The following is a 12,019-nucleotide window of genomic DNA, read 5'->3' as shown; positions in this document are numbered from 1 at the left end:
TTCCCTGAAAGAGACATGTGAATGGCAGCATATGTTGTTCTAAAACCTCTATATACTGGTTGGCATTGCACACTATAGATACTAGTGCAACCCCATACCATCAGAGATGCAGGCTTTTGAACTGTGCGCTGATAACAAGCTGGATGGTCCCTCTCCACTTGAGTCCACTGAAAGTGACTGCTGCATTCATGACCCCATGATGACCTCTTGTCTGCAGTGGTGTCTGAATCAGTGTGTATATATACTCATAAGCACTTCCTACTTTGCTCTTGCTATATATATGCTGTGAACTGTGAATAGTAATGCCTTCTAGTGCAATGTTTTTTGTTTTTTTTTTCTAGTGTAATGCTTTAGTTTAAATGTGAGTTCTTGTTCCCCTGTCCATGGCATCTAGGATTGCTCCAAACAACATTTCATTGTATTGTACATTGTATTACATTGTATTGTACAGTGACAATAAAGGCATCTTACCTTACACCGCATCTGTGTTGTCCACAAAAAATGTCACATTTTGATTCATATAACCACAAAACAGTTTTCCACTGTGCCTCAGTCAATTTTACATGGGTTTTGGCCCAGAGACAACAGCAGTTTTTCTGGATCGTTTTGACATATGGCTTTTTCTTTGCATGATACAGCTTTAATTTGCATCTGTGGATTGCATTTGTGAACTGTGTTCACAGACAATGATTTGTGGAAGTGTTCTGGAACCCTTGCAGTGATTTCTAGTACAGAGTCATGGCTGTTTTTAATGCAGTGCCACCTCAGGGCCTGTAGATCACAAGCATCCAGGGCCTAGGGAACAGGGCAGATCTAGGAATTTTTTGATGATATTATGTACTGTAGATGGTGGGATATTCAGTATCCATTTATTAATATCACAGCAATAAGCATCATTTTGTCTCCCATAGGCTGATTATTGTTCAGAGCTTGTGCTTTTACATTCTTTAAACCAATATTGACTCCTTGTTAAAGGGAGCTAAAGGGACAACCCCTTCCTATATGTCCTATTAGGGTATATTGGTGCTGAAGATGGCTTTCCTTGCTAGAGTCTCTCTGTGAGCCAGAGTGGATAGCTGCTGTCAGATTTTCCTCTGATGAAGTCAGAATGGCTGCCTCTTGATACCACATTTCTGGCTGGCTTTCTGTGGATATGATGACAACACCTCTTTCATGTACCTTGACCAGTGAGAAGATGCACACATTTTATGTTTATATTGCATGATAAACCTATAAGTACTTTATTGTTTGTTGTCATCCATTGTACTAAATTAAGCCTTGCATAAAAACGAATTTACTGAAGCCTCTATGTTTCTTTTAATTATAGCTGGCAGATTTAATTAATTTTGTTATTTAGTATCTGTGCAATTGTCCAATTCCATTCTGTCCTATTTACTTTGTAGTATGTATCTATAATGCTCTAAATATAAATAGATTGCATTGTGGACTGAAATAATGTGATACTCTTATGTGTAACTAGTAACATTTTGACAAGCTGTCCATTTTTTCCCCACAGCACTGCAGCGAGAACGCCCACCACTGTCAATCAGACATGAACATCGTAGGAGCTTGGAAACGAGGATACACTGGAAAAAATGTGATAGTTACTATTCTAGATGATGGCATTGAAAGGAATCATCCTGACCTGATGCAGAATTATGTAAGTTCTTAAAAATGGCTGCAAAAAGATTGTAAGAAAATTTTTGTCATAAGCAGTAGTGTTGGTGAAGTAGGTTTCTGACCTACCATAATGATGTCTTTATCACATACTACAACTGAGATTAAATTCTGACCGAAGATGCAGGGTTGTAAGGTGTTAATTTATACACCCATATCTATAAAGCAGTCTCCATGGAAGTCTCTAAAGTTTCAAAGTTGTCCAAAGTAATACTATAATTAGAAAGACCCCAGATCTATAGTAGCAAATTGAGCTCCATCTCTTGATAATCGTCAGTCAGTTGTATAGAATACATAGTATAATTTAATAGTGTTGGCCTGAAGCACCTTAACCACCTCAGCTCCCCTAGCTTAAACACCCTTAATGACCAGACCACTTTTTACAATTCTGCACTACACTACGTTCACCATTTATTGCTCGGTCATGCAAATTACCACCCAAATGAATTTTACCTCCTTTTCTTCTCACTAATAGAGCTTTCATTTGGTGGTATTTCATTGCTGCTGACATTTTTACTTTTTTGTTATTAATCAAAATTTAACGAAATTTTTGCAAAAAAATGAAATTTTTCACTTTCAGTTGTAATTTTTTTATTGAAAAAACGACATCTATATATACATTTTTCTCAAAATTTATTGTTCTACATGTCTTTGATAAAAAAAAATGTTTGGGTAAAAAAAATGGTTTGGGTAAAAGTTTTTTTTTACAAACTATTGTACAAAAATGTGAATTTCCGCTTTTTGAAGCAGCTCTGACTTTCTGAGCACCTGTCATGTTTCCTGAAGTTCTACAATGCCCAGACAGTAGAAAACCCCCACAAATGACCCCATTTCGGAAAGTAGACACCCTAAGGTATTCGCTGATGGGCATAGTGAGTTCATAGAACTTTTTATTTTTTGTCACATTCCAAAGAGCACCTTTTGGATTTCACAGGCCATTTTTTACAGATTTTGATTTCAAACTACTTCGCACGCATTTGGGCCCCTAAAATGCCAGGGCAGTATAAATACCCCACAAGTGACCCAATTTTGGAAAGAAGACACCCCAAGGTATTTCGTGATGGGCATAGTGAGTTCATGGAAGTTTTTATTTTTTGTCACAAGTTAGTGGAATATGAGACTTTGTAAGGAAAAAAAAGAAATCGTCATTTTCCGCTAACTTGTGACAAAAATGTAAAAATTTTATGAACTCGCCATGCTCCTCATGGAATACCTTGGGGTGTCTTCTTTCCAAAATGAGGTCACTTGTGGGGTAGTTATACTGTGAAATCCGAAAGGTGCTCTTTGGAATGTGGGCCCCTTTTCCCACCTAGGCTGTAAAAAAGTGTGACACATCTGGTATCGCCGTACTCAGAAGAAGTAGGGCAATGTGTTTTGGGGTGTCTTTTTACACACCTGTTCTCCCAGCCTTACTGTAGAGAACAAAACTATTATATGCAGCCAATTGAATTAAATATACAGACACCTTCTTATACTTCTTCTGGTGCGTCGGGAAACTAAATACGGAGCCAACATCTGGTCATTGAAGTCCACCCCTCCCATGAGCAAATTATAGTCGTGGACACAGAGGGGCTTTTCAATGACACTGGTTGCTCGTTCATTTTGTATTGTCGTGTCTGCGTGAATGGAGGAGAGCATGTAAACGTCACTCTTGTCTCTCTATTTCACCGCGAGCAGTTCTTGGTTACACAAGGCAACCCTCTCCCCCCTTGCAAGACGGGTGGTAACAAGCCGTTGGGGGAAGTCCCGGCGACTAGGTCATACAAAAAAAAGTGCTGTGGCACCACGCGAGCCTGTCTTACAAATGGGAGGCTAGCGAAGTACCGGAGGCCGCTGCGATTGATAAAAAATATCGAAACTGATTTTTTTATCGCCGCAGCGCTTGTAAAGTGATTGTGCAGTGATCAAAAAAATATATATTTTTTGTCACTGCGGCGGGGCGGGCGCGGGTGAACGCACGTGTGGGTGACCGATCAGGCCTGATCGGGCAAACACTGCGTTTTGGGTGGAGGGCGAGCTAAGGTGACACTAATACTATTATAGATCTGACTGTGATCAGTTTTGATCATTTACAGATACAGATACTATAAAAGTACAAATGCTAATTAGCGATAAGCTAATCAGCGAATAAGTGACTGCGTTGCGGTGGGCTTGGCGCTAACCGATGCTAACTACCTAACCAAGGGGCCTAAACTATCCTAAAACTATCAGTCAATACCAGTGGAAAAAAAAGTGACAGTTTACACTGATCACTTTTTTCCCTTTCACTAGGTGATTGAAAGGGGCGATCAAGGGGGGATCAAGGGGTTAATTGGGGTGATGGGGGGTGATCTGGGGCTAAGTGTGGTGTTTGGTGGCTACTCACTGTGATGCCTGCTCCTCTGCTGACACCAACCGACGAAAAGGACCAGCAGAGGAGCACAGAAGCCATTTAACATCTTATATTTATAAATATAAGGTATTAGATGGCTTCTGATTTGATTTTTTTGAAAATCGCCAGCCTGCCAGCAACGATCATTGGCTGGCAGGCTGGTGACGAAATTGTTCTTTAACTTTTGCCGACCCGCAATGCGCATGCGCGGGCCGGCTCAGACTGAAATCTCGCGTCTCGCGAGATGACGCACGGATGCGTCCAGGAGGAATGAATCGACCGCCGCCAGGAGGCATCCGTGCGTTAGGCGGTCGGAAAGGAGTTAAAGCCTATGTACAGAAGACCCACGGAAGAAAAAACGGGCACGGATCACGGTACAATGGAACCATGTTTTGCGGGACTTAAAAAAATACTGTCGTGTGCAGGAGGCCTAACTGTGTGACTGGTACTTTCACTTTAACTTTGTGCCAATTACCCTTATTTCTAAACTACTGAGAGGTCAGAAACACTTATTTAAAGAGGACCTTTCACCTGGATAGCCTTAATCTAGTTATTATCCTACCTTATAGTGCGGCCCCCACTGATGTCTTGGCACTTTTTTTTTCTAAAGAACCCCCCGTTCGTCCGCTGTGGTCCCCGTATCCTTTGGCGAGTCATATGCTAATGAGGCAACTCGGTTATACTAGGCATGGACTTGTATTTCTCCTGGGCGCGGTTATCTTCTCCCCGGCTGCGAGCGCATCCAATCAGAGCGCCCTGCTCTTAACCAGGGAGAAGGAGCTCCTTCTCCCTCGAAGGATTGAGCTTTAACAAGTGTTTATTATGTGAGAGAGCTGAGATAAGAAGTCCCAGAAGACAGAAAGGCCAAATATTCCACAGGCAGCTAGTAGAGCATGTCAGCTCTGTACACAGAAAAAGGATTCCATATTGTTAATTGACCAATTGAAAAAATGATTTTTAGCTCAAAATAAGTATAATGCAATAATTAAAAAAAATTGCCCCAAAGGTGCACATAGCCTTTAAGAAATGATTCTGAGGGTCCACTGCCCAGCTATATGGAACAAGTCCAGAGCTTCTTATAAAGAGCACTTGTCACCGCAAAATGCAAGGCAATCTGAAAGCGCCATGTTATAGAGCAGGAGGAGTCAAGCAGATTGATATATAGTTTTATGGGAAAAGATTCAGTTGAACTTGTAAGTTATACACTTACATTTACTGATGCAGCAGAGTTAGCAGTCACAGTGATAATGCTTTAACTAGATGTGATATCTCACCAAGTGTGACTGTTAACTCTGCTACATCTGTTTATCTTTGCTTTTTCCACCTCCTGTGAACAGCTATGGGTACAGGCAGGAGGTGTTATCAGTGACTGACAGCTATCTGTCTATGCACACTTATACACACAATGCTGTCAGTCACTGATAACACCTCCCTCCTGTACCGACAGCAAAGATATAAATGTATAAATTACAAGCTTTACTGAATCTTTTCCCAGAAAACGATATATCAATCCACTCAGCTTCTCCTGCTTTATAACATGGTGCTCTATAACAGGGATCGGCAAACTGCGGCTCTCCAGCTGTTGTAAAACTACAAACCCCATCATGTCCTGCTGTAGGCTGATAGCTGTAGGCAGACTGGGCATACTGGGAGTTGTAGTTTTACAACAGCTGGAGAGCTGCAGTTTGCCCATCCCTGCTCTATAACATGTGTTGCATTTTGGGGCGACAGTTCCTTTTTAATTATAAAATTACACCATTACTGCTTTTATAGGAATTAAAGGGGTTGTGCAGGGATGTTATATTGATGAAATCCTCAGGATAGGTCATCAGTATCAGATTGGTGGAGTTCCGACACCTGGGACCCTCGCAAATAAGCTGAGCAGCAGCAGTGTATGGAATGAGTCCTTGTAATTACACTTGCTTCTGAGTCAACAGGCAGTGTAATGAACAGGAAGGAGTGCTCGCATGGATCGCCCACTTCTCTCCAAACAGCTGATGGGCTGGGGTGCTGGCTGTCAGGCCCCCTCCGATTAGATATCAGCAAGGTGATGCTAATCAAATGCCCTTGATTAATTGATCATCAGCAAGTTTGACCCCCTACATAATAAAATAAGTTTTGGCAGTTTGCTGGTCTGGAACATTCAGGTGTGTGTTAACACCATGCCAAAGAGGAAAAAACATCAGCAATGATTTTAGAGGAGCAATTGTTTCTTCCTTCAATCTGGGAAGGGTGATAAGGCCATTCCCATGCAATCTGAAGCCTATCTTTCTAAAGTGTAAAGCATTCAAGACAGCTGCCAACCTTTCAAGAAGTGGACGACCCAGCAAATTCACGCCAAGGTCAGGCCATGCTATGGTCTGAGAAATTGCAAGAACCCCAAGACCTACATTGAAGACTCTACAGGCCTCAGTTAGTATGTTCTGTGTTCAAGTTTATGACAGTACAATTAGAAAAAAAACTGAACTTATGCCCAGCCCTTTTTTTTCTATGTAATTACTGTATACTGTATAAGCCATACAGAAAAACGGGATGGAAAAACGGAACAGAAACGGAAACAAAAAACGGAACTACGGATCCGTGAAAAACAGACCACAAAACACTGAAAAAGCCATACAGTCGTGTGCAATACACCTAAAGGGGTTGACAACTCAAAGCTGTACTGTTAATATGACTGAAGAAATTGCTTTATTGTAATAGCCATGTAGAAATGTTGGTCAATTACCAGCATCATTGGTAAAAAAAGGTATTTTCTTCTCAATCCCAGCAGGAAGAAATCTCAGGTATGATTCCAGAGAAGAGGTGCTTCCACTCCAGTCATTGTAGGATTGATTGCTCCTGTGAGGTTTCTTGTAAAGTTATGTAGCTGCTGACTGCCGTAAATATGTCAGCTAATTTGTCCGCACTTCTCCAGAGAGGTGCCTTGTAATTGAGAATGCTGCTTTTACACGAGGGAGAATTATTTCATTTGAGCTCAGATCCATGTGGGATTACAGTAGGGAAGTGAGAATTGTGAGCAATTATAGAGCAATTTTGGCTTGACTTGCAAATGAACTGTGTCAGCTAATGAAATGCTGTGGAAATATGAAAGCGGGATTAGTGTAATTCACTGATTTTGGATGCTGGTAAATTCTATGAATCTTTGCAGACGTAACTAATTGGTGGTATTCAGATGACCCACTTGAAATGTATTCAAGGGCATTTTTCTGTACTTGTTACATTTATTCTTATTTATTTCAGTATTACTGAAAGTCTAAAATGTATCTTGGATTAAAAATGATAATTGCTAGAAAGGAATACACAGTATAAAGCATTTTGTGCGTTCTTCCTTATAAACCTGATAATGTCACAAGGGTTCTGTTTCCTCGGTATGCGGAGCAGTGTTTCAGCTCTTCCTGAAATATAATTGTCAAATCTAAGGGTACGGTCACAGGGTCAGGTTTCCACATGCAATTTTGGAAGCCAAAATCAGGAGTGGATCATATAAGGAAAGAACATATAAAGGACAGATACAACTTCTCTTTTTAGAATTCACTCCAGGTTTTGGCTTCCAAAACTGCATGCAGAAGCCTGACCATGTGGCTGTACCCTAATAACCAGCAGGTCCATTATGTGCGCAGTTAAAGCTGGCTTCTGTTATGGGGTGCTTTATATGAACTTTTTATTTAATAACTATTAGCCTCCTTAGGGGCTAGAACCCTTGTCCTATTCACCCTAATAGAGCTCTATTAGGGTGAATAGGACTTCACACTTTCCCTGCTGCCCTGTGCATAGTGCACACAGGGCCACCCTGGGGCCACTGCCACCAAGGATTTAATCCTGTGGAGGGGGAAGGCCTGCAATCAATATAATACTTAGAAGAGAGGGAGTAGAAGGGAGGGGCTGTGGGCGCTGCGCCACCAATGAATATAGTTAATATGCCTGAATACAAACGTAGTCTGCATGTGCCGGCATATCCCATACCTGGCCTCTATTACTGCGCACCATGATCCGCCGCAATTAACCCCTCAGGACCTGAGTGGAGGCTATGTTTGTATTCAGGCATATTAACTATATTCATTGGTGGCACAGTGACCACAGTCCCTCCCCTCCTCCTTCTCTCTGTTCTCTTTGGTGGCGCAGTGGCCACAGTCCCTCCCCTCCTCCTCTCTGTTCTCTTTGGTGGCACAGTGGCCACAGTCCCTCCCCTCCTCCTTCTAGTCTGTTCTCATTGGTGGTCAGCGGCAGCTGCACACAGTGAGGAGGGATGGACTCCCTCCTTCTCCACTGTGCCGGCTCAGGAGAACATGGTGCGTGCCGAGAGCGGTGCATGCCATGTTCTACCGCGATAGGGCGATATAAACAAAATCTCTATCATTAGCCAAATTTATTTAGTTTATATTGCATATCGTCTATATCGCCCACCCCTATTGGAATATATTGCTTGTCTTGTCCTATTTATTATTACATACATTAAATACATACCTTGAAAATCAGACTGTTTTACAGCACTGTTAGAAACCCAGTGCCTCCAGCTAAGGAACTGCTATATCTTTGTTCAGGTATTACAGAGGTTGTTTTCTATTAAAGACACATTTCAAGTTTCTTTTAATTTAATTTTACAAATATTGCTAACTCCCCGCCAATAGTCTAGCAATGTAATATATTACACCCTAAGCCTTCTTTCATAAATGCGGCAGAGCAGTCTGGCAAGCTGTTCTGCAGGGAAGAGCCTGTCAGAGTTCTCCGGATCCGACATAGCTGGTCAGTGGTATGTGCCTGCAGGACCCCATAGGCTATAATGGGATCCGACGGTATTCCGATTCATGCCGGGATTCAGCTGGACAAATATCGGTGTACCCAACAGTTTTTTTGTTGGCTGGATCCATGCTGATTCCCATTATAGTCAACGGGTTCTTGCAGTGAATGGCAGTAACGAGCTAGGCTGGATCCAGAGAACTCTGCCACATGTGTGAAACTAGCCTAACTCAATACATCTATACATTGTGAACCCTTTTATTATGAGAACCTGGTCATGTGACCTTAAATCTGATCAGCAGCCCAGAACTTTCTACAAAATACAAACAGGAACTTGTGGGGTAATTTATCAAACTGGTGTAAAGTAGAACTGGTTTAGCTGCCAGTATCAACCAATAAGAATCCACCTTTCATTTTCCAAAGGAGCTGTCAAAAATGAAAGGTGGAATGTGATTGGTTGTTATGGGCAACTAATCCAGTTCTACTTTACACCCGTTTGATAAATGACCCCATTGGTTTCTCCATGTAGCTCTCTTCCTGTGAACTACAGAATGACATCATCAAATCCCTCCTGGCAGCTCTTCGTACACTCCCCTTTCCACTCTCCATGTTCCTCTGTATATCCCTGTATTGTGTACAACATATAATGTCTCCCCATCTAAAAGACTAGGAGTGCAGATATGTACAGTGGTCTGTGCATCAAGTTATAATATTAATTGGTTCGGCAACGACCATTGTATGCTTTAACCATAGCAACTTGTGTTCTAGGGCTGTAGTGGGGTTAATGTACTGTAAGAATCACTGGTGGATGTGGTTCCAGCATTGTTCTGGCTGTAATTTCTGTTTCCTCCGTGAACTGATTATAGAGATGAGTGCAGGGAGGGGATAGAGAGGAGCTGTCTATGATTGGACACAGCGATTCACTGACCGATCAGCGTTTGATAACAGTCACAGTGTCCATGGACATCTTTAGACAGCCTGACTTAGGAACTGACCCTGTTGACACTGAGATCCTCTATGTTTCATCCTAAATTAGTTGTGTCTCATGATAAACCAGACCCACTTTCTATCTTTTACTACCTCCTATACTGTGCAGCAAGGTGAGGCATACTGTACACGTACTACAATATATACAGCAAGTTACTGATTAGGCAACGTTAACATCTCCAGCAGGTAAATCTGCTAATATGTGGTATATAAGTATATGGCATAGCCGGGCACCACTGCACACCGACGGTATTTGTCCATCGGAAAGCCGCCATTTATGCCAGAAACCCGCTGGATCTCATTGTAGTTAGGGTACTGCCACATGGTCAGTTTTCTGAATGCAGTTTTGGAAGCCAAAATCAGAAGTGAATTATAAAAGGAGAGATAGAGTGTAAAGGACAGATACAACTTCTCCCCTTGTTTTAATTCATTCCAGGTTTTGGCTTCCAAAACTGCACCAGGAAACCTGATCGTGTGGTGGTACCCAGACAGGGAATTCGGTGCTGCCTGGCGTTATACGACAGTGTCCGACAATGCTGGATAACTCCAGTAGCCTGTACCTCTGCCAGAACAGACTACAGGATTTAGTTGCTGAAGATAGATGTCAGTGTCTTCGCCTTACACTGAAGCTGGCCATTGACGTAGTTTCCCAGAGTAGTCACTAAGATTATCAGTGTTATGTGTCCCTACACAGTCTGGTCACACCTGGTATCTATTCATAAATTTCTGCAAGGAATAACAGAGAAGCAGAAAAATGCAGTTGCTCCTGAATTATTTTGTGGGGAATACCAGTATTTACTAAAACAGACATGTCCAGAGAGGTGACAGGTCCTTTTCTCATGTGCATAGTCACCTAAAAGCCAGAACATGGAATTGTCATTACTGCACGTGGACAGCTGCTAACCTAATTACATGCCTAGTGTACCCTTATTATATATGCATGAGCCACGTGAGATGACAGTTTAATAATGATCCTATGACTTATTTATTCTTTTTCTTTTTCTGGATGTAGGATCCTTTGGCCAGCACTGATATCAATGGCAATGACTATGATCCTATGCCTCGCTATGATGCAAGCAATGAAAACAAGTAAGAAATAATGACCATCTATTGCTTTATTCTCTTGAATGATATGTGCAGTAGAATAAAATACCATAACTCGGTGTAGTATGTACTAATCCATTCACCCTCGTAATGAAAACAGCGTACAAATCCTGTACTTAGCCAGTTTCAGATGACTAGACTGGGGTACAGAAGCCCCTCCTCTGCAGTTCTACCGTACATAAGATCTCTGTAGAACCCTATGTTCAATAGTATAGAGGGGGGTCTGGGAGCTTTAATATAGATGCTAAATTTAGGCCACTTTGCAAACTTCTAATACTGACCAAATTTCTGTGTTTTCGGAAAGTCTTCAGACCCTCTTACTGTTTTCACATATTGTTATGTTGCTGCCTTGTGCTAAAAATTTTAGTTCCCCATTTTCCCCATTATTCTGCACTTAATACCCCATAATGAGAAAGTGAAAACAAGAATGTTCAAAATCTTTGCTAATTTATTGAAAAGAAAAAACTGAAATCTTGCATTGACATAAGTATACAGAGCCTTTACTTAGTACTTAGTTGAGCACTCCTGGATTTGGGAATTCTCTGCCATTCTTCTCTGCAGATCCTCTCAAGGCCTGTCAGGTTGGATGAGGACCATCGGTGGATAGTCATTTTTAGGTCACTCTTTGTTCAGTTGGGTTCAAGTCAGAGCTGTGGCTGGAGCACTGAACGATATTCACAGAGTTCAATAAGAATCTCTCTGTATTTTGCTCCTTTCAGCTTTCCCTCAACTCTGACCAGTCTCCCAGTCCCAGCTGCTGAAAAACACCACCACAGAATGATGCTGCTACCACCATGCATCAATGTAGGGATGGTATTTATTGGGCAGCTCCTGGTTTCCTTCAAATATGATACTTAGAATTGAGGTAAAAAAGTTCAATCTTGGTTTCATCAGTCCAGAGAATCTTTCTCACTGTCTGAGTGTCCTTTTCTTGCAAATCTGTGTTTTATTGGGAAGAGTCTTCTTCCTGTCCATAGTGCAGTAAAGGCCAGATTGGTGGAATTGTTGCAGTGATGGTTGAAGTTTCTCCCATCTGCACAAAGGATCTTTGTAACTCAGCCAGAGTGACCATTGATTGCTTGGTTGGTTGGTCAGCCAGCTCTAGAAAGAGTCTTGGTTGTTCCAAAATATTATGGAGGCCAG

The 12,019-nt window shown here is 41.8% G+C and overlaps 1 protein-coding gene across 3 annotated transcripts in view; it reads left to right on the top strand.

Moving 5' to 3' along the window:
• Positions 1-12,019, top strand: part of PCSK5 (proprotein convertase subtilisin/kexin type 5) — a 437,218-nt gene that overhangs the window by 121,487 nt on the left and 303,712 nt on the right. For all 3 annotated transcript variants that reach the window (XM_044273909.1, XM_044273924.1, XM_044273916.1), the window contains exons 4-5: positions 1,517-1,660; positions 10,785-10,861. In XM_044273909.1, the coding sequence (XP_044129844.1) occupies positions 1,517-1,660; positions 10,785-10,861 (221 nt within the window). The remainder of the gene's footprint in view (positions 1-1,516; positions 1,661-10,784; positions 10,862-12,019) is intronic.

The sequence above is a fragment of the Bufo gargarizans genome, chromosome 1, assembly GCF_014858855.1.
Source record: "Bufo gargarizans isolate SCDJY-AF-19 chromosome 1, ASM1485885v1, whole genome shotgun sequence".
NCBI lineage: Eukaryota > Metazoa > Chordata > Amphibia > Anura > Bufonidae > Bufo > Bufo gargarizans.
The sequence above is the reverse complement of the archived record's forward strand: the minus strand, read 5'-3'. Positions and strand labels throughout refer to the sequence as shown.